General features: G+C 45.3%; 1 protein-coding gene across 1 annotated transcript; it reads right to left on the reverse strand.

The window, feature by feature from the left end:
• LOC107189575 (zinc finger protein 135-like) lies at positions 1-24,048 on the reverse strand. Its single transcript, XM_015578136.1, has 5 exons — positions 23,847-24,048; positions 20,781-20,879; positions 14,905-15,563; positions 14,014-14,290; positions 1-331 (listed from the first exon to the last, which is right to left on the reverse strand). Exons 1-5 carry the CDS (start codon positions 24,046-24,048, stop codon positions 75-77), a joined length of 1,494 nt encoding a protein of 497 aa, XP_015433622.1. The 3' UTR covers positions 1-74.
• Positions 24,049-24,336: the final 288 nt, after the last annotated feature.

A 24,336-nucleotide genomic window follows, 5' to 3' on the forward strand; every position in this document is an offset into this window, starting at 1 on the left:
CGGTCGAAAAATTCGATCTAACCCTCGCGGAGGGGAGGTTTTCACAGTTTCCTCGAGGATCGTTCGAGGCTCGTTCACTGTATCATAGGCGGATTGCCATTGGGCAGAGAATTTTGTCCAGAGATCGAGCCGATCGGGGCTCGCTGGGAGGCGTTCAGATCCGCGTGTTGGGTCTCCCGATGCCTTCTCAGATCGACCTTTCGCTGGAAAGCTCGACCGCAGAGCTCGCAGGCGAAAGGCTTGAACCCGGTATGCTTTCTCGAGTGCGTGATCAGGTTACTGCTCTGGGAGAACGCTTTCCCGCATACCTGACACTTGTGCGGTTTCTCGCCTGAAACAGAAACGGGGAACAGTCTATCAGATTTACCGTCCATACAGAATCGTCGTTACCGTGCTTTCTAGTAAACGTATGTTCCACTATATGTACTTATTTTGCCAAAATAGTGTTATTATACAAACGTGTTTAAATTATATTAAAAATGGGAAGCTGATATATCGGCTCAGAGGTATTAAAAGGGTTAAAATAAATTTAGCCACACCCCATCCTTCCCCCTGATAACCACAAATCGAAAAGTTGACTGTATATAAAAATTACAAACTAAACAGAGACCTGACATACGGTGCCGCTGATTATGAAAGCGGTGTCAATCAAGAAACCAAAAAAATCTGGTTTTTCTTTTATTTTATACTATATCGATTGATATGTCAATATTACGGAGAATTTCCGAAACCAAAAATACATGATTTGCACCACTTTCATAATCACCAGCACACACGTATATATAAATGAAAATCTGTAAGAGCTATAAACTATCCGCAAGTAGACCGTAAGTAGAACAACGAAAGAACCATACCGCCCCCATAAACACCCGCAGACGAGAGGCCCCATGGCGGTTCTCAGTCGATCGAAATCTCTCCACCGACAGGGCAAGCCATTCCCTCGCCTCAGGCTCACGGGGGGGTGCTTAGCCGGCTGGCTGGCGATAGCGGCCGCGAGTACAGACCTGGGAAGCTCGTCCGAACCTCCCGTGGAAGGTGGAGGTGTTTCGTGATAGGGGGGAGGAGGATGGAAAGAGGGTGGTATCAGGGATGCGGGGCACGCCCGGTCAAGATTTCCTCCCAAGCGAGAATCTCAGCCTCCCCGGCGGCGGCGAGGCAGAGAGGAAAGAGGATGATCGCGACGGGAGGGAGGAGGAGGGTTGCGACTGGCAGGGGGCCGGCTCGGGTGGGGTGAGGCAGCTGAGGGGGTGGGCTGGGGGAACGGGTAGGTTAGCCCCGTTCGTTTCTCCGTCGGTGGCCGCGGATTCTGATTGGCGGCCGGGGGCGGCTCCAGCCCCCGTGTTTCCATGACTACCGGCGGGATAACCCGGCGGTCGACAGTGAAAGAAAGAGAAAGAGGGATATTCACCGGGGGTGGGTGGGTTCGGGTGGGTGAGACAGAGAAAGGGGAGATCAAATTGAGGCGGAAGAAGGACGGAGCAAGGGGGAGGGAAATGATTTTTAGGATGGAGAGGGTGAAACAGTCAATCGGATAGTCGACGGGGGTTGAAAAAGGGAGACAAAAAGCTTACCCCTCTCCCTCCCGCAGGAAGAATTTCGTGAACGAGGGAGATAGAGCGCGGTTAGGGCGATTGAAGAGGGAGGAGGAGCTGACGGCGATACGAACTATGTGCTAGGCGGAGGGCAACGGAGCGCCCTCCCCCCCGCCCGCCCACCCCCCGTTAATGGACTCCCCTGGACGCTCTCTCGTATATACTACACATCGTCCGCTGGCTACACGTTTGTCCAAGTGTTCCACGCCAGAGGCAGGGTCTGCACACACACACACGGCCGAGATCAACGTGAGGCGGTGGGTGGATCCATAAACAACTCGTTAGCCGAGCCTTCAATCTCGCCCCGCGCCGATACTACCGGCGATCGCCTTTGCGATTATACCCGATCGTTATCTTGATTTCTTTTCGGATAAACTGCTCCACGTTTTGATTTCTTCCGTTTCGTTCTATCGCCGTGAATATTTCTGTACGTTGGAGTTCTTTGGTGCGAAGCGAACTTCGATTTCCCCTTGGAAAATGTAACGATAGAAAGTGGTGTCTTTTAGGGATTTATGGATATTCTATTCTTTTGGTGAATTTTTTTCGGCTAATTTAGAACCGGGGATATTATCTTCTTCTGGGACAGAATTTTTGCTATTCCATGAAATTCTTGGATAAAAGTATTTTAGATTACTAGACTTGGGTTGTTAATGCATTGATGGTATTTCCTTATCTGATGAACACACTAAAATTATTATTGACATATTGAAGCTTCTAGTACAGAGAATTAAATTCTGTATAAATTTTATTTTCTTATATTACCGTCTAAAACTGTCTATTTGCATAAACGTCCGCCATAGTAGGTTTTCCGTGTATTTGACGGTGAAATTTCGACGAAAATTCTACGGGAAACGACGGTTCGAGAAAGCCGCTGCATTCCAGGACGGTCGGAGGCCAACTGGCGGAGTCGGAAACGGCATCGAGCAATTTGAATTTTCGGACGGTGGAACAACCGCAACGATTTCAGAACATTTCAAATCGAGATTCAAGGGAGGATTCAGGGTTAAGGGTGAGTCGCCAAGGGCGTGCTGCTGGAATTCGTCGGGGCCGCCGCTCGATGAAATTCCACGGAGTTCTATCTCCCTCCCTTTCTCTCTCAGTGCCCAGATGAAACGGCAGAATGAATAGAATTTTCACGGCGTTAAGCGAGAAGCTGGAAAACCAGCGAGAAATGAGAGCAGAGAGAGCAAAGGTACCGTAAGGTGGGGCCGTTTGAAATTTACGCGGCAGTAAAATCAAAAACTTTCCTCCTCCCCCCCGGCCGAGGTTGCCTCTTCGATCTGAAACGGGTGTCTCTTCGAAAAATCTGACGAAGCACTTACATCCTTCGCGAAATAAAACATCTAAGATATAAATATCGTTGTGGAAACCATCAAAATAAATATACAAACATTGTAAATTATCTAAGCATTCAATTCGAAAGGAATTCCAATTGTTCAATTACAATGATTCTTTCACAATGTACAGTAAATCCTCGGTGAGTTTTTGATTAGTTTGAGATTTTTTAATGAGGTTTCGCACAGAGCTTGGAATTCTGAAGCCAGTGATATTTGTTTTAGCCTCATATGGTCATTAGTTGATGAACTATTTAATGTTTAGTGCCGATTCTGATATATATGTTGTACCTCGTTATTTTGAAGTGGAAAATATCGATATTAAACAGACCTATTTTTAAACCTTTTTAATAACAAATTACCCGTGGCCAGCCGTTTAGAAAAATTAAAAAAAACTCACCAGAGTTGTACACAAAATGCTACAGTCAATTCTATATATTCCCATTCAAACCGTTTCGATTAATTCAACTGAAACAGTGTTCTACTTCGAGTATTCGACTCCATTTTAAAAAATTCCTCCACGACCGTCCGACCTCGTAAATATTCCCCCGAATTTCAGGTTCACGGCACGGGAGGACATCGAACGCGGAGGAAGCTCAGTATCCACGAGAGATCGCGTGGAGGAAAAAGATGGCGAGCGGAGGCGAGTAGGGAGGACGTCTTCCGGAATTTACGTGCCCATAAAAATCAAGAACCGTCGGAGCTCTCGCACCGAGGTTGCCCTTTCCGTCTTTATCTCGACGGAAAAACCCAGCCACCGTGGCTCCTTCGCCGTTCACATCGGTGCATTCTACGTTCTCCTCGTTGCGCGCACGAAGAACAGCGCGGGAAGGTGGGGTTGTACACCAAGACGTATAGGGGTGGCGTCGTTCATGCAACTACGTGGTTCCAAACCGAGAGGAGATCTGGTCAAAGATTTAACCAGCTTCAGTACAGATTCCGTGCTCTCAATTTTTCAGGTGGTAGCTGCTGGCAAACAGAAGCGATGCGACCAGGCTGGAGGCCCGACGAGATGAGAGCCCCTGAGGTTTAAGACGCCATTACACCCCCTGCGCTGTCGGCCGACGCCCCTAAAACTATATTAAACTCCCGGAAATCTTGCGAGGCTCCTCTCTCTCTCTTCTTCGCTAATTCCCTCCCTGCTTCGCGTGCCCTCTCGCCCCCTGCCCACTACAAACATCATCCACCCCCTTCTTCCAGTGATCCTTCAACCCTCCGTGCACGACTTCGGGGCAACTCTCGAGAGCGGAGAAACCAAGACGGCAGTTTGATCACTTCCGCCGTCAGGACGGAACCGTCCTGATATCGACGGAAAGAGAAATGTTATACTTCTCTTTTCTCGTCGAGTTTCCCAGATGGTTATGGGAATGTTATTGCGGGGGTCGGGTTGAAGGATGCTCCTCGATGATTAACTGCGTCTATGGGACGCCCTGAGAGTGGAGTAGGTTTAAATCAGACGTGGGAAATGTTGGAACAGTTATACATATGTAGGGTAATTTTAGGGTAATTTTACAATATGGAATACTGAATATATTATGTGTGTGTGTGGTATAGAAATTTTGTGAACATCGCACACTGGTCCAAAATAAAAATTTAGTACCAACATAAACAAATTTCTTTTATCTTCCAAAAATAGGACATCAACTTATTAGGGATTAACCATGGAAGATTTGTTGTATGCATTATTGTTCTCCTCGAAGTCTTTCGTATCATGAATCTCAAGACAAGAATAGAAATAAAGTTCTCCACGAAAAATTTTGACTTTCTTCGAAGAGGATCCTCAAAATGAATAAAAATCTGTACAACTATCTACTTCTATTTGAATAATATTATATGTTCTTATTGAATAAAATTGTTTCTACATATTCCCGTTACCTCTGATTCAATCGTCCTATCTTAATGAATCCAATCGCGTAAAGATGAAAGTTTTTATCGTTAGTTTGCGAGAAATATTCTTTCTTCTTGTTCTTCTTTCTTACGATGGTTCCAAGGAGTTATCACTGAACAAAACTCGGAATTTCAACGGAGGAGAAACGAGCCAGAAGAGGGAGAGACGAAGGTGAACCGGACTCTGGCCGAGGCATTGATTTCCTCTCGTCTTCATCGACCACGTTCCGACCCTCTTGGGGGGAGGGCGTCCCGACCCTCTAACTGAAATCCTCGCGAGAGAGCGAGGCCAGAGAAAGAGAAAATCGAAGGAGAGCACCGTATCTCATATTTCATAACGGGGGCAGCATGGATTTTCTTGCGCGTCTGCAAAGCTCCGCGTAAGCGTTACATCCCTCCACACCCCAGCCGATGTCAAGCGGATCTTTCCCGACGAACCCCACTTCTGTCACATGAAACAGAAACAGGAATCCAGGTGCCTTCATTCGGAAATCCTTCCCTCGTTCTTTCTACCGATCGAAAAACAGGATTTCCCGCGATTCCGTTGGAAGATTCATCCCGAAGAATCATGATCAATCTCGTGGTTCCGTGGTCACTGTCATCGTCGTTCTAATTTCGTTACGAACAAAATTTTAATGGGACTTTGATTCCAGTGAAACGTATTGAAGATAATGTTAATTACGAACATTTGAGTCACTTGAAACTACCCTTAAATATAAATTCCGTTTAAAACTCACCACTTCCTTTCGATTCCTTCAGAAACTTTTTAAGAATAGTGTTCCTGCTTTAGAATAAACCACCCCTAAAGACACTTTAGATGCCTTGTCGTTCACCGACTGAACAATCGGTCCTGTTCATTCGGCAGGGTTCAGTCAACGACTGTTACCAGTCCCACGGGCCAGAGTGATCCAACTACGCGGTTGTATTTACTATTTCACGGGTACACGAGTACAACGTGCCTGGTTCCGGGATCGAATCGCCAGCCACGGCAGAAACGGCAATAGTATGGGGGGAAGGGGTGGTTCGCATTGTCGAACACAACTACAACGAACCGTGTAAAGCGACCGCCGAGTTTTACATGCCGCCACGTACGGCACGGTTGCATAGGAAAGGGGTTGCGTGGGTGGGTCCGAGGAGGGCGCCAAATGACAAGAGCACAGCCCTGGGAATTTGCGGCGGTCGGTGCTGCAACGGGGAAATTGTTTTGCTCGGTACTGATATTCCGACCTGACGCCGGAACGTCTGGTAAACATGAAAAAATCGGGGGTTCGAATGCCGGGGGATGAAAAATATCGTTTGGAGATATGAATGGGATGGAGAGAATTTTTGGCGTGGGGAGTACTATAGCCAGTATGAATTTGGAAATAGAAGAGATGTAACTTAAAAAACTTGGCAATCTTTGGAGAATTAAATAGTTAGTAGGAATAATTTAACTGAAACAATATTTGAATATAAATTTGTAATTTCAAGTTAAATTGATCCATTGATGATGATCAGTGGAAGTCTGAGTATGTAGTGGGTTATACTACTGTGTGTATTAGAGTTTTTGGTATATTCAGCTTCTGGTTCAAATTTTTATTTCTTCTGAATGGATTATCTTATTGACACGGAAGAAAATGCATATCAACGATGAAAGTTCATACAACGTTTTGAAAGAACTTACGAATAAAAGATAGATTAATCCACGGGCTGATTTTCTTATGATATTTCCACAGGTATATCCACTAATTTGAAGTGTGTACAGCCCTCAGATGCACTTGTAAATTTCCTTGTGACAAACGTTGTTCTGGATTTCCGTGGCAAGGCATTTACTTACATTGTAATTTGGTTAACAACAATGTTCCGTAGAACGACACAGATACATTTGTTATCGCGTGTACTCCATCAGGAGCGCGTAAGAAGGGCGAGGTTGGATGGCGTAGAAGGAAGGAGAAGAAACACGATACTCGAGCTAAGTCTGTTAGCTGCTTAGTGCTCTCGGTGTACCGCAGGGAACCGCCGTAATAATCCTCTCCCGGACGATCACGGCGGATGTATGGCTATTAAATTATTACGGCGTCGATCAACATTAGGAATCGTGACAAATCCGATCTGCTCCGTCCGCGCGAAGGACCCTCTCGACTGGTCTCCGTTCTCCTCGTGTCTGTGTATGCATGTGTGCGTGTATGTGCGCACCTTAATTGACAATTGTGACTCAGGCGACTTTGTCTTATCCGTCTATTGAGATTCCCCGATAGAAGCCATTAATAACGAGCCCCGTTATCGATACGAATTACCCATAGCCAGCCATTCTGAAATTGCGCTCGATTGAAATCGGATCGGCGTCTAACAAATAGATAAAATAGATACGATTCCCTCCCGACGTGAAAAAACAAAAAAAAAGAACCTGCCAAACGATCGAGATAACGGAAATCAAGACTCCTAATACCTTAAGCTAAAACTCAATTCAGTATCGGCGTACATTTCCATCCAATACATATCTGACTGGTGGCGACATTGGTTTTGAAAAACAAGAAGATTAAGAGGAATATAAAAGAATTCGGTTTCCTTCGATAACTCGGAGACGGATTAATTAAAGTTTAATCGGACTATTTACGATCCAAATCTTGCTGAAATGTTCTGTCTCCTTACAACAATCACTAAATAGATACGTAATTAAATGTTCTAGGATCTACATGCATAAATTAAAGCATTATTAATTACCGAAAGCAGATTTTTATGACATCACAGACTAAATAATAAATAAAAAGAAACATTCTAAGTAATAAATAAAATTTGCAAACTACGCTCCAGACTCTAACTTCAAAAACCTGGTGGATATTTCTGACCAAAGGGTACAAAACTAGGTAGGGGTCAGTTGATAAAATCTTATGTTATAAAAAATAAAAAAAATATTAAATAAAATTGCATTAGAATTAAGCTATTTAATTTTTACATTCTACTCAACGAATAATCCTGCAACATCAATTAAATTACGTACAGATGCCTGATGGACAGTGTTATGGGCGAAAGTCAGGGGACCTGGCCTTCCCATAAAAAAATTCTAGTTGCGCCATTGGGTGGGGTCCAGAAGCATCCCCAATAAAGCTTCATAATGAAAACCACAGAAAAAGATTTCACGTCGCGACGATTCCGTTTCTTTTTGTCAGCCACGTTCAGAAAACGCTGCGAGGAGCACGAACGCGCGTCGTTGGAACGCCCTGGTTCTGGCAGCAGTTAATTTCCACCCCCTGCCAGGTGGGTGGTTGTCGGGTTGGGAGCGGGTAGTTACGCGGATAGGCGGAGAAGCGAAAAAGGAGAATATAGGGGGATGAGTGGCTAGATATGGCGGGGGCCACTTGAAGGGAAGGGGTTGACGTGCTACTGGCATGTCGATATCCCTGGAAATTTAATCATGTCGCTTCACTATGAACACTATGCACCGCTCGCTGCTCTATGGATATGATGCCTTGCTACCAGCTCGGAACGTTATACCGGCGAATTTGCATGTTTAACGCCGTATCGGTTGCTTATGCCGCTCACCCAGCGTGACATTAAATATAACCGCCGTATAGTCTAACGAACAAGTAGGGGATGGATCCTCCGCCGTATTTACATCTCCGGAGGCGGTTCGCGTTTGCATCCGACCGTCGGAGCCATCTTCCGCTGATGGATTGCTCGTCGAACTCTCTCAACCCTTATCGATATTTTCTTTTCAGGAACGCCTGAGAGTATCGAATTCCTGTTGAATATTAATTTTTGTGCTCTCGATGAGCAATAGTTGAGGTTTCGAAAAATTATAAAAATTTTACTAGTACAGAAATGAAGATTATTAACTATTTTCATAGTGCACTGACTGTTGGATTATTAAATAATGAAATATCGATTTGTTCTTTTGGTGTTTAGGGTCTACAAAGAATTAAAGGGCGGGTCCATATTGGATAATCAAATATTGACTTTTCCTATACAAGAATCGATCTCCGTTTATTGTTTAGGATCCACTAGGAATTCCAGGGGAAGTCTATTCTCGATAAAAATCCCGCAAGCCGCGAGTGCCGTCGGCACGTCAACTATTATCCAGCCATTGGAAGGGATGCGTCGTCGTCGCCTAACGAGCCGTAAAGACGAAACCGGGACGAAAGATGGGACACGGAGAGTAAAGGTTGAAGGGGGCGGCCACCAGGCGGTCCTCCGAGCATGTCGCGAAGTTTAAACAGCTTAGAGGGATGTTGCGGGCGCCCCCGATGCTCGGGGCGCCAAGTCAGCCGGAAACCTCTAATAGCCCTGTCTCGTCTACATACAAAAGGAGAGACGGGGGGTGGGATGGAACACGCGGGGGTGGATGGGGGGACAGACGGAGATAGAGTCCACAGGCGCACGTTGAACGCAGCCACAAAGCTGGGCTGTATAGGTTGCACGGTTGTATCTCGCCGGGTATACGATAACCGCACCCTCGAGGTGAGTTTGAGGGAGACGTTCGGCCAGGTATCCCTACATTAGAGCCACCGCTAAATTCATAATACGCCGACGGAACGCGTACCACACGTATCTCTTTCGTGTTTATAGAGCTGCCCTGGCTTGTCCCTTTTCAGCCACAAACTGGCAAACATTGGTCCATCGGCGGAGAAGAAACGTCGGCATACATGTCGAACATGTTTCAATCGAGAGGGATGTGTATATAGAGTTGAGAAGATAATTAGAGATTTTTATACGGAGCGTTATGAATATTCAGAATTATCACTAGGTTCTGATTTATCTACCTTTTACTTTGGGTACATGGGCTAGCGATTAGCAATGGATTGTCAGATATGACTAGACTACGGATATTTATACAAAATAATATTTTCTAAAGTAATTTATAAAGACAGGTGCAAATGTAGAAATTTATTTTTTCTCTTAAGTATCTTATCGGGTTCAGACAAAAATAGAAAACTCATTCTATTTCACAGAGCCGTATGGGCTATAAATGCATAAAATCCGCAGTCTAGATATAACAATTCTGACAGTTCCGCAAGCTTCTACCTCTAAACTACAGATTTCGTAGGCTTTACAGAGTTGACTGTCTCTACTGTATGTATTTCTACCCACGTACCCTCTGCAAGGCCCCTGAACGTTATTAGAAATAGGTCCATCTAGGAGCTAGATTGATTCTGAGTTGGCACTTGGCCTATTGACCAGTCACGATGGAAAACACAGTTGGGACACTGAGGACAAGGTCCCTTTTCCCGTGGAACAGAATTTTGTTTCACCTCTTGCAATCGAGCCACTTCGTTGAAGTAAAACCCTGAAACGTAGTACGAACGGCCCCCGGAAATCGCGTACGAGAAAATCGATGACGATTTACGACGAGCGTGATTGAACCCCTAAAAAGGCGAGCCATCTCTTTGGCGAGGGAAGCGCGCAGCATCTCAGGGAACGTAAACATCGGGCCTATATAGATCCGTCTACGTGATGAGATCGGAAAGTGTATACAGACGATCCCCATGATCTTCACCCCTATCGACTTTACTTTGCGCCGACGGTGGACAGGTTGTGTTTATTGTGAAAACACGGAGGCTACTGCTGTGCGTTCGGACGTGTAAGGATAGCGTGTGTGTGCTTAAGGGCGTGTGCAGCCTGCGACTGTATTGTCACAATGGTACAAAGACGAGGATTTTGGTCGATAACATTTCCCTGTAATCACAAATCGTGGCTGGGAGGTTTGTAGCTATGTAACTCGTGGGATTTTATTCAATCATCGGAGACTTATTTCGTTCAAGTAATACAATGCTGAAGAATGCTTTTGATACAGTATATGTATTCCAATTCTATAGTATTAAGTGTACACCAATAATTAGTTCACCATTTTTGGTAATTATAAAGGAATATATTTAACATCAAAAATATCTTTTTGATCTTTTGTCTGAGTAACTAGAATCTAGGATGCTGGAAATCAATATACATATTATAGATACTACAAAAACGAATAATGCTTCCGTCAAGAAACTGTGTACCACTTTCAAGCGCGCGTAATATTTTCCATCGTTATATTGCATCGAATACCAAGTATCAAAATTGTCTAAGAATATTACCAAATAAAGTTAGCTTGGGTATGTATCACAAAATGATTCCCCCATAAAGACAAACGTTCACCACCTCGATTGATTTACAACCGAACCAGATAGTTACCAGCAAGAGCAACATGAACCTTCCGGGTCGGACCATCTCTCTCCACCTAATCATCACGTCCATTTGTCTCGGCACTACTCGAGAAACTTCAAAGAGTAATATTTTCTCGGGTACGAACGAGGATCAGAAACAGATAAGTTAGGGATGTTTTCTTATCGGGACGACCAACGAGCGCGTGTGCCACTTGTCGGTCTGTCACCATTCACAGAGAACAGTCATCCGGCTCGTCAACCCCTTGCAGCCGTCCGAAAGCGTGCACACTTGACTCGCGAGCGGTGCGGTCGGTCCAGAACCCGTGCACCCCTAAAAGGCGCACCTAACGGCGAAGGTAACGCGAAGTATAACGGTTCGACCCCTCGTAGCTATTCCGGCTGCTGGCTCGCGCACGAACAATATTTGCAGAGCTCTTATTCCCGCACTTCCCAACCCCGTAAGCGCCGCTTCAACCACCCCCCTCCTCCGCCATCCACCCCCCTGGCCGCTGTTTCCCTCCTGGTCGCTCCGTCGAGCCGAGCCGTTTCTCTCGCCACCCCTCGTGTGCACCAGCAACCACCTACCTACCTACCTAATAATGATTTTACGTTACGCCATGCCGGTCCCCGGGGAATCCGACGGTGCCGCACCCTTATTGCACATGGCCCGCGCTCACGACGAAGGGAACACTGGGACGAAGGGGCGGAGAGGGCGGCTGAAAAGAGAGGACTGATTATCATTAGCCAGCACAGTCCCAGAACACCCTCGGTTTACTGCTTGACGCACGTACGCACGCCACCTCGTCGATGCTCAGGGATTTCGTTTCGTCCGGGACGGGGGCGAGATATACGGTCGATGATTGAGGATTTTAATTGAACTAGTTGACTGGAACATAGAGGATATCGGGCTGGGATAGATCTCTGGAAGAGTTTGAGAATACTGGGTTCTTGGTCCACTAAACGGAGGAAAGAATGATCTATGAGTCTGAAGAGACGATTGATTTTAATTGAAATACCTAGTTAACTGCCATGGAAGATAAAGGATATCGGGCTGGGATAGACCTCTGGAAGCGTTTGATAATACTGGGTTCTTGGTCTCGCGAATGGAGCAAGGACTGATCTAGGAATCAGAGGAAATTACTGGTTTTTGGTTGGCGGTGTAGTAGAGAGTGGATCCAATACTGAATTCTTGTTGTAGTAAGTGGAGCAAAGGATGATCTATGAATCGGAGGGTAAGAACGATTTTTGGTTCGCTGTATAGTAAAAAGTGGAAATGCTCGATGTTTAAGACTTCAGATTGTATTGGTAAATTGTTAAAAGATTTCTCGCAAGAGAATGATCTATTAAGAACGAAGTTTCTTGCTGTAAAATGGTAATTGAAGAAGTGGAATCTTCCCAGGGAAATCAAGAAAACAAAAGAAGGCGGAACATGCGGTTGTCCTCGTTGTACAGTAACATCGAAGCAAGCGGACTGTGAACGACATCGGCCGGCCAGAGCTCTCTGAATTTTTCATCCCCCTGAATAATGAATTAAATGTTCCGTGGCGACCCTCCGAAGGTGGATGCGTGGAAGGTGGACAGAGGACCGTAGACAACACACACCGTGGTCCCATAGGTTGTTAGGAGCCTACGGAAGTGACCATCGTTTTGTATCCTCTTTCGCCGGCTCCTTCTTCGGTTGTTTCACCGAAAGGAGGGTGAACGAGGGGGGTGGGTGGGTGGCGAATGGCTGTCAGAGCGACGAAGGAGGAGGAGGAGCATGGGGGAGGACAAGGTGATAATTTGATAAGACATTGGGAGGGTTGCCATGGAGACGATACAAAACCCAGACCCCTGACTGGAACACTCCCGCAACCTCCTTCGGATGTTCCTCTACCCTCGCTTCCACCCTCGAAGAACCTACTCCTTGAGGAGCGTCGCTCCATCAACCAGGAGACACCTAAGTGTCAAGTGTCCCAACACCGTCGCCCACTCAACCCAGTACTACCTAAGAGATGCTACCTTGTCTGGAACTTCGATACGTACCGGCGATGGCAAACACTGGAGGAAATTGTTTACCGTAGCGCGGTGTGATCAAACTTCTCGGTTTTGTATTAATATTTAGAAATTCTAGAGGTTCGATTTATTTAGAGGATTTTAGGTATCATCGAACGATTACAGATTGTATTCTCTCGATGAATACGGAAGCATTGGTTATAAATTGTTTGTTATTTTTATACCTCGTGTTACCCACGAACGATAGGCGTGAGTTTTCATCACAGGAAAGTGTTTAGAGTAATACGAGACGATGCACTTCTCGGAGGAAATAAAAATCCATATACGAGATATTTATTTCTGGGAGTCGGGTGGGGTAGAACGACCTGTCCACGTTTCCCACGAACAATTTTCGTCATAGATAAATTCCATTCGAAGATTGGGGGCTCCGTTCTGTCACTTCACGTCGTGAGAACGAGGAACGAGACAGAGAAAGAGAGTTACAGAGACGGAGGAGGACAGAACGATGACCACCCCCCGAAAGACATTACGATTATTACCGAGTGAAGCTCCCAATGAGGGGCTCGCCACCCCTAAAATGCACTGGCCACATGTGCCACGATCCAACCGGATCCTCTTGCTCGCGGCAAGACTTCGTCCAGACGGTTAACTGCATTATTTATCGTACGGACTTGCTCTGCTAATTGATTCCACGGGATCCCCCCGGTTGCGATAAATGGGAACGAGGATCTCGAATTGCGCGATTCACGATGACGGATTTAATCCCGTATTGTTCTTTGCGTGTCAATATACTTTCCAAGTCAACGCATGAATTCTATTAACTCAAAAAATTGTACACTTCCAAAACTAAAAGCATTAATAAAACCCTAAACAAAATAGTTTACGTAACTCTTCAACCCCTTCCTGCTTACTATTCATCCTTTGCTCAAAATAATTAAAGAAGATAGTATGGAACATTTAATTTACCCACTTAATGCCAGGGTTTTTGAAAAACATCACTGGTACCGGTCAAAATGTCTTTTGAAAATAGAGGATTCATTCTCCGAATTTTATATGATATATGTATATGTATCGAGTATCACTCACCAGTGTGTATGTAGGTATGTTTCTTCATGTCGCTCTTCTGATGGAATCTCTTCCCGCAAAACTGGCAGGGGTACGGTCTCGTGTCCGAGTGTATTAACAGATGAGTGCTCAAAGTACTGGATCGTTTGAACGCCTTGCCGCATTGCTTACACTCGAACACCTTCTCCGCGGAATGCACGGCTCTGTGTTGCGTAAGGCTGATTTCATGGCCGAAGGTTTTATTGCAGAGTTCGCAGGCGAACGGTCTCTTCCCGTTGTGAGACCTCCTTGCGTGCACCTGTAATCAAAGAAGAGTCTCGTATGAACACGTAACAATAAATTATGTTCAATCATTGGGATCCTTCAAAGCAACAAACTAGAATGGATTCTGGTTCACACATCGGGTCTAGCGTCCTTTAGCCTGATTATGCGATGCATCACAGAACATTCGATTAGATTTTGTTGCTTTAGCTTTGTCCCAAATAAACGATTGTCACGATTAACCGGTGACCCAAATAAGCGAAATCTACTGTAGGGGAATGTTGCCAAATTTGGACTTCGCCTAAGATTGGACCACTACTGTAACTTGTCATGCGTAAGCAATTTGCGCCGTCTGATACACAATGTATGATGATGTCAACATGGACCCTAATATTCTATCTCACAAAATGATAGCGGTGATTGCATCGAGTAACTTAATACACAAGCAACGCATATTGTCTACAACTTAAATTGCTCACAGTTGCAGTAGTAGACCTAGGCAATGGTCCAAATTCGGCAACCTTACTCTACACCCATTCAACAGGAGTACATAAATGTATTTCCACACAGAATATCATTTCAACTAAAAAATTCGTATCAAGATAACACCAGAATATACTGTACAATCTGAAAGCAACTACAGCAACGTACCTCAAGGCCATGGGGCGTGCTGAACATCTTGTCGCACTTGACGCAGCTGTAGACATCTCCAAGTGGATGAGGATGATGAAGTCCGTGGCCGCTGTGGGTCGAGTGGAGGCCAGGGTGACCTGGATGTACGCCCCGTAACAGGGGGTGTAGGTGCGGTGGTAACAAATGATGAGGCAGCAGCTGAGGATGCAGGTACGAGAGAGGATGATGAGGATGGGGAGGTAGGAGTCCACCCTGAAGATGAAGGGGCGGATAGAGCATCGAGGAGCCAGGTGGTGGTGGATGTCCACCGATCGACGCGCCGTCCCGATGCGGGGAGGCGTTCTGAAGGTGAGCGGACGGCGGGTCAGGCCTCAGAAGCGCGGACACGCTGAATGTGTCGCCGGATTTCTTGGGCGGGTTCGAGACTGGCGAGATCGCGACACTCGTCGGCGAGGGGGTGCTCGATGATCGTGGAGGGCTCGACGCTGCATCACGATCATCCTCGTCACCGACTTCCACGACGTCCACGTCGACCTCTTCATCCTCGACGTCCACGTCCACCTCGCCGACGTCTCGTCGATCCGACGGCGGTGAGTCTGGACACAGAGAGTGCGTCGGGGATGGACTCCTCGTCGCCGGGGAACCCACCAGACGACCGACTCCAAAGGACAATCGTTCTGAAAATCAGAGTTCCGAATCTGAGTCACATTTTGATTTATGGGAAATCCTCGATGACTGTTCGCAGGCTCCTCGACAGGTGTAATGCTGGGTTTTTAACGAGGTTTAGTACAGTTATAGAACCTGGAATTCTGTAGTCAATGGTATTTATTCCAGACCCATATGGCCATTAGTTTATGAAATATTCAATGTTCAGTGCCGAGAAGCCTTCGACTACTCATCGAGGATTTACTGCATCGATCATAGTACGCTTTCATTTACACCAGTGTTTTCCAAAAATTTTGGGGGAGCAATTAACAAATCGTTGACATTCCCTTTTTTATTTACAGCAGCTATTACATTTTTTCAAAACTCGGTTTACTATTATACTAGAGGGGCATCAAGATTTTTTAGGCGTTGAAGAGGGGCATAATCTAAAAGAAGGTTGGCAGACACTGATTTAGACGCAATAACGTGGACAGGATTATTTGATAATCATCGCCGCGACAACGTATTTTTCGACACGTGAATTAATCGAAATCTGGACTGCGCGTAGATTAACGATCGAGATTGACGATTGATACACGGCGATATGTAGCTTCGTGTGGAGGGAACGAGTAGGTTGACGAGTCACGTATAGAGGACAAGTGAAATAGGAGACGCTGTAGGAAGGATGCAGGAGAAGGTAAATTAGGTTTTCCTCCGAAGGAAGAGCTTGCTGGAATGAGATTTGAGTCACGTACCGGCTCCTTCTTTTTTTTCTGACTGATCTCACGCGGAAGGGTACGGGGGTTAACGAGCCATCGCGAAGAGAGCGAATCGAAGCTTCAGTGGGTACATACCCACCACGTTCTTTCGCGACGCATCCTCTAATTTGTCTTTCAAATAATCGTGGTCGAACATCAAACGAAAACAAAAAAAGACGATAATCTACACACTATTTCGAAACGTTTGCAAGAATTAATCGCGACAGGGGGGTAGAGATCGATCACTTCAAATGTTACGGATTAACCTTTCGCAAACACAACGACACTCGTCGGCGGCTACTCCACTCCAAGCGCAGATAAAATGAGCGAGGAATTTAAATCAGAACAATAGTCGTGGACGCGTTCGCTCATCGATCATCGACTTGATAATCAGCCGATAGGTGACGGAGGGGGTTTATCGACAAACTGGTCGCGATCGAGTCGCGCATTTCGACGGTGATTCAACGTGGATGGAAAAATTGCTCGGTATTTCTAATAATCGTGGACCACCTCGATGATCGTGATTTACGATGTTCGAGTCGCTGGAGAAACGGGGACTCGTGAGTGAAGCGCGGGGGGGGGGGAGAAAGGGGGCCCAGAAAGGGGGACCTGCACCCTCGAATACGACGATATCAATCGGGCGATCGTAGAATGCATGGTGTATACGCCCAGTATATTATATTTATAATCCGTGCGCGTGACACGCGGTCACGTGCCCCGGCTCTATGATGCACCGGTGTCGGTTAATCGCATTTAAAGCTCGCCACGATCCCCGACGGAAGGGCCGATTATTATCGTGTCTCCTGGTGGCTTTGCAATCGAATCAAAATACGACAGGAGTCTCGGTGGAGTGCTCTAATGTAATGAGAAATGCCCGCGATACGAGTCGAGAAGCAAAAAAAAGAAGCACGGATAGTATGAGTAAAAAGTTATGCCTGCGGGGGAAGTAATTGGTAATTGTAACAAAAATGACCCTGTTATAAAGAATTCTTAATATCCTGGAATAGGAAGGAACACTATTAACTGCTTTATAATTTCGGAAATTTATTTTCTTTTTTTTTTAGAATATCATTAATACTATTCTCAAGCGACAAGAATTCTTAATAATTTTCATGTTTCAATGATAAAGCATTAATTCGATTTTCCACAGTTTTTACACGTTCGCGTATCAAGAACTCAGAGGTCGCGATTCCTAAGCTGTCTTTTTCGAGGATTGATTGATTAAAGATTATATGTAATTATATATTATTATATATAGGTCACGTGCTGATTAGATGCACGTTTCCCGTTCCAGTATAAATCTGCCTATGTCTATCGAGCGGTTTTATCGCTGCAGATAGGAGGAATAGATGGGAATCAGTTGTAGAATGCCTAATACTTTACTTCCTTGATAGCGGGAATGAAATTACGATACCTGTAGATATTAGTTTGGGCCCACCTCAAGATGACAGAAAATAAAAGTGAACCACGTTAAAGATATCGATTAGATTGCAAATTAATAACAAAAGATTAATACTCGAATGAATTTACAAGTGCTAAAGCGACACAGAAATTTTCTTAAATCTCTAATATCCGTACATTTTTACAGAAAATATGTGACGTGTGCAGTCGTCGAGAATGCGATTAAAATTAGAGGAGGACAGCGCAGCGGTGTGATCGCGCGAGCAAAAGGTGGTGTGGTGGTTCAAAACAGAAAAGAAAAAGGTGGAGGAAGTCCGGACAGATGTGACTCCGAGCGAGATAGGAAGAACTGCTTACGCAAATGCCACGTCTGGCCCCGGTGGAATGCGGTAAAAACCGGCGGTTGCGAACCGGCGAGAGAAAAACCATCGCCATCGTGCCCGACCGTCCGGCAGATGGGTTACTACTTTGGTCCGGGTTCGGGGCAGTGCTTGCATACACGCTTGCACACGCTCGTACACGCGAGCGTACATCTGGAGCCTGAGGAAAGAGCATGGAACATCGACTTCATATTTCCAGGATGAGTGTCCGTGTATCGAACCGTGTCGAGAGGCGAAGAAACTTTCAGACAAATTTTCACGAAGAAAATAGAAGTCTGTCGAGGTTGCTATTTTATGAGAACGATCAAAGTTTTATAATGTGGGCCACGGGGGGGGGGGCGGATATAAAAATGGATCACTGGAATTTTAATCCTTTTAAAGAATAATCATCATTTTCATGTCGGTCACCTATTATCTCCTAAAAATATACCGATTAGAACTGTGATTAAAACCGATTCACACACTTTCGAGATTGATATACATTCACAGCATTGTGTTCGTATTATGGTTGAGGATCGTACGTAAGATTCAATCGATTCACAGAAATTGTGCTACATTGTACACATTAATTTTGATAGCATAGTAATTTCAATATTAGATAGCGGGTATAAAATCGGGTATAAATAGAATCGAATGCTAATTACGTTGAAAGATAGTGGATTACTTATTAATACATCTAACAGATTTACATTTTCAACTAGGATTATTGTACTGCGATTAGTAGACTGCGGATGTTATGTATTTATAGCCTATGGGTATCTGTGAAATATAATCAAGATCAAAACTTTCGTCAGATGCAACGAGTTTTATATTTTCCTTTGAACCCAATTAGATACCTAAGGGAAGAAAGAAATTTCTACTTTTCTTTTTGTATTTATGAACAACCTTAAGAAATTTGATTTAGCATAAAAATCCGCAGTCTAGCAATTAGTACGCGATCATCAACCGGTGGAAAGAATGAAATTCGTCGTAAGGCACCGACGAAGCCGGATTTGCCTGGATGCTACAAGACAATTTACAGAGACGCAACGATGGATCCGCAAGTAGCATCAAGGAGTCGACTCGTGACAAGGGATGACAATGACGGCGATGCCGAAGATGCTTGTGGACGTGGATTAATAAAGGAAGGCCAAGCCGGGGGAACAATTAGATCGAGTTAACGGGCAACTTTAATCTTCTGTCGTCCGTCAGTCGTTTACTGCGTAGCGATCTGCCGCTATTAAAGCCGTTACACACTTCACCGTTCTGGAACCCCCTTCCCGTACTGCCTGTCGGAGGAAAGAAATGCTGACGACTCGCGCGGCTCAAAGGCGGCGTCACCCGGGCCTGAGTGACGGGAAGATGTGGGTTTTCAAAAACGGATTTTTCATCCTCGTGTCACTACCTTTTTAAGCCTAATCTTCGGCGTAACATTTCCGATGAAAGGATTTGATAGAAAATGTTACGACGAATGCGATGGATCCCAGCATCGATTGAATGGACGAGGATTAGCAGATTGTCGGGAATTATACTAAAGCTGCTGGTCCATCGTGTTAACGATGCATCAATTTCAACGGGCATTCTTGCCCTTTGCTATCGATCACAAATGTCTTGTTTGCATCAAGAAACTAATTGAAAACAAATTTTGGAGAAACTAGTATTACAAGATGTCCAAGATAAGTCTCATATTTGACATTCTAGGGATAAGACAGTCCATTCTCAAATGCTATCAGACACAGAAATATATGTTGCACTATTATTCATAATCATTAGATAATATTCGTATTGTCAACTTCCAGGTTGTACGAGTTTCTTTCTATCCCGTAAAAAAGCATTAGACAGAATTTTCTGTAACAACCTGATATCATTCAATTAATCCAAATAGTTTCCACTTCGAGTGTACGCGACTGGACGTGACTGAAAGAACCAGGAAAGACTTGCTCGACTTAGGATCAGCCAGGGGAGTGCACGGCCTCTTATAGGTGGACGTCAACCAGCAAATGAATGACCACGTGCACTCAGAAGGAGTCGGAAGAGGTCGGTGTATGCCGGAGCGTTTAACATGAGAAGATGCTACTAATTCAGGGTAGGTAGAACTGAGAGACCGACCGTCGTACGAGCACAAAGGAGCCGACGGTCCGAATCCCTGTGCTGCGCCTCTAATCTGCTCCAATTGGGACGGCAGGAGTTAGAAGGGCCGATGTCCCTCCGCGGGTATGACGCGTGCTACCATTTATCCCAATCATCGGACGACCGGTCGTCTCTTAACGATCGACAAATAAAAACTACTCGTCATCCGGAGGCTGAGGAGGAAGCTGAACGGCGCAACTAGACGTTCCATCTGTACACCTTTTTTCACGACCGGTCGGAACGGACTTTGTCGCATTAAAACACCATTAGACGACAGAATTCGTAATTTCCTGGGTCCCCGCCGCCTTTCCAACTCGCGCAGATCGGATATGACAGATGTTAATTTTCGTTAATTTCGACGAGTTTGACCTATGATGATTTCAAAAGCAGCAACTATTGTCTCTCTGTGTAATTGATGATACTTGGGGGATGTGTCGCTGGACACTTTGGAGCAAAGGCTAAAGGTCTTTGAACTTTACTGTCCTCATTCTCCACTTGTTTTTGGATGCTAATTTATAGTACTGAATAAATGGACCCTTTTTTTGTAGATTCTAATACATATGGTTTTAAAAATATTTTCTTGTTAATACTCAGTGCTCACCTGTATGACTCTTGGGCAAAGACGGCAAGTTCGTGACTTCCACAGCGTTTCCAAAAGGGGCCCACAGTCTGGGGAACATCAAACGAACGTTGCATCCACCTGAAAGCAAAGAATACACCGTCATGTAGTAGACGTTCGGAAGTCTACGATCTAACGTTTCATCGAATCGAAGACGAAACAAGAATCGAACGTATTCGTGCATCGTCATGTGCGTCGCTGGAGCAGTCGCAAAAGCGACGTCTCAAGCCCCGTGAAAAATTTCGTATTCCCGTTCCGTAGGAGAGATCAACCCCTCGACAAGAGCGTCTTTATTAGAAAGAAGGGAGGCCCTTCTCTATTTATCAACCTTGCCCCGGCCATTACTCGTTCTCTTTCTGCCTGCATTCCTATCTACGGCATCCACCATTAGTTTTCCAGGCTTCTTTGATCGGCTTTGCTACCACGCCGGAATTCGAACTCCCCCGCCCGATGACTGCAAATCTCGCGAATCAAAGTACACACGAGTCGGAAATTTTCATCATAGCCGTTGAACCTTCATCGTTCAAAGGTGGGAAAAGAAAGAAAATAATCCCTGATCTCAGACGATGGACTGGATGACTTTCCTGTAATCGTGCTACCTTATCGGACTCTGCTATTGCGTTTCTTGGAATTGGCTAGCTTTCTTGGCCACGACCGATTAAAATCGATTGTATCGAGAACATTCGAAGAGGAATAAGAAGAAGAAAAATAATACACATACATAGACGCACAAGGAACAAGAAAAAGAGAGAGAAGAAATGAAATCCGTAATCCGGGCAATATAGGACCGGTCGGGATAATCTGAGATAGCGGGGACGGAGATTAGCGCGCCACGCCGCAAAGGCTATCTCATTCTCGCAGGATTATCAGAAATAAATCATATTCTCCTATAAAGCGAAGCACACCACGCGGCCGAGATAAGATGACCAGGCGGTTAGGTATAACAACATCGATACCGGCGTGTGTACACACTGCAGGTAATACGTGTTTGTTGCCCGTGAGCATCGACGATATCGGCGTTTGCCCGTGCGACGCTTATCCCCGGTGCCGTGTCTCTTTCGCGGCCTATCTTTCGGGTCGTAAATCTATAAATGGTAAATCGTATAGCGTGATTTCCGGAGGAAAATCGTGGCCAATTTGCGGGGACACCTGCGAGGGGGCCCAAATTTATGTTGGTACGTCCTAGCTTGGTTGATTCGTGATCATTGAAGGTTAAGTACTGCAGTCTCGATACGAAAGTAACATAAGAAATTAATCTTTGGTATCGCGAGGTATGGCGGCAATTAAAATAGTCTGAAACCTTCACAGACGACTTGGCAATAAATATCCGAATTAGCGCAATCGAATGTATTTAAATGGTAACTGTTAACCATCTATATTATTATCCTTACTGTCATAACTTTGTTAGTTGGACTATTATTCTTTTCGGCTGAACATGTCATGTGGGACAATAGAGGTCAGAAGTTAAAGACTTAAATTTATAGGGAACTCTTTCGTCACCTTTCTGAAATGGAGTCTATGAACCACCCACTATAACAGTGTTTCCTAACCTTCCTTGGATCATACCTGACCTGAACGCCCCGATGCCCCCCTAGCATATAATAGTAAACCAAATTCTGGAAAAGTTTAAAACTAATAGCTTGTCGACGAGGTGATGAATGTCAATGATTTGCTAATTGCCCCTCACCCCCCATCAAATATTCAAATTCTCCCCCAGTGGGGAGTACGCCATTGGGAAACACTGTTTTACAATATTACATAGCCCTGTCATACAATATTACATACAAAACACTACATAACCAACACCGTCAAATCCCCCAAGCATCATCGCCTCAAATCACCCTCCAAACAAGACACTAAGTCCGCCACCCTTAAGGAACCACCTCCACAACCCTCTCATGCCCATCACCTGGCAATTAACGGTTAAATCACTTAGCTCGATTCAGGTCGACAGACTCTGTTGGGTTGATATTATTGCGTTAGCTATTAGCCCGATTAGCCAGTATTAGTATAGGCGGACGTCTAACGCAGCGCCGTTCATCCCCTCTCACCTGTTGAACAGCCGTGCGTCCTTCACGCACCTGCACGCACCCAACGCAGAACGCGTGCAACGCGACGTTTCAGGGGCGCTGTGCGTGTGTGCATTCGCGCGCTCGAACCGCCGCCAGGACCAATCGGCAGACTCGTCTGTTCCGGGACCGATTGGTGCAACCAGAGGAGAGTGACACGCGTGTGCGTGTTCCGATACATACGCGCGGATGGCTCAGGTGACAGCACGAATTCATGGGCGTAAACGGTGCAGGCGCGGTGCAAGGATAATAGGAAGGTAATAGATAGCATGATGACAGGCGACAACGGGATGAATGTCAAGGGGGTTGAGGCGAGGGGGATGCTGAAACGATCGGGTTTGATGCGGTCGAGGGAAAATGGGATTCTGTGGCGCTGCACTTGATTCTTGGATTTACCGAATTGAAATCGATGCGAAGGACGATTTTAATCATCTTTCATCGAGATTGCTACTGATGGATTAACGGTCTAATCTATTGCATCGAGTTATAAATATGTAAAGTCCCCCTTGTTCGCGAAGCAAATTTAATAATTACGAGTATTGAGTGAATTTTAATCTATCTGGAACATTTTAATTCTGAACTTCAGAATTTATGGGTCTGACACGTCCGAATGATTGTTGATGAAAAGTTCATTGCTAAGTATTGCAATTGAGGAATATTAATATTCTTCCTCGATTTCCTGGGTCTAGTACACTTTGTGACAAAATTGTAATATTCGCGAGTAATTGATATTAGCACCAAAGGGTTGTCACTGGACCAATTTTTGTTTCTGTTTATAATCAATTACCGTTACAGTGGCTTTATGGGTCGTTTCTAGGGATGACAGCTCAACAAATCCCTACCCGTTTGACAAATCCGAGCGCAATGACGTAACTGCGATTTCGAAATCACACGATCCTAATTCAATTTAACTACGCACACTGGATAATTTATATTCTACCGTTAATTTATTACATAACGACGTTAAAATTCGTCTCACCTTCAGCCTCCACAGGAAGCTGCGGATTCTCCTGGAGATTCTCATTGTTATTCGCTTCCGGCGACAACGCCTGCTGATGCACCAACGCGGACGCCTGTTTTGGTTTGACAACGCGAAATGCGGACGCCTCGGCGACACCCCTTCGCGAAAAGTCCAGAGGACCCACCCCTACAGGCGAGTGTTGCTGCTGCACTTCCATCATCGTGCTCGGTCAGTTCGATATCTCACTATTCCTTAAAACAATCCTCGCCTCGCACTTGTACACGACATCCACCACGCCGAATCCTGTATCGTCCTTCACCACCACGGATACTCGAATGTCAATGAACCCATTCACCCTTTCGATTCGCGACGAAACTAATAACAATACAGTCTCCCCGAATCTTTTTCACTGGCACTGTTTACAATGTTTGCTCGACGATCTTCATCCCTTTCCACTAAGGACACCTCAGCAATCCCACGGGGGTGTATAAATCGGAACGAAAAAACT

This window comes from Dufourea novaeangliae, unplaced genomic scaffold, assembly GCF_001272555.1.
Source record: "Dufourea novaeangliae isolate 0120121106 unplaced genomic scaffold, ASM127255v1 scaffold169, whole genome shotgun sequence".
In the NCBI taxonomy this organism is placed as follows: Eukaryota; Metazoa; Arthropoda; class Insecta; order Hymenoptera; family Halictidae; genus Dufourea; species Dufourea novaeangliae.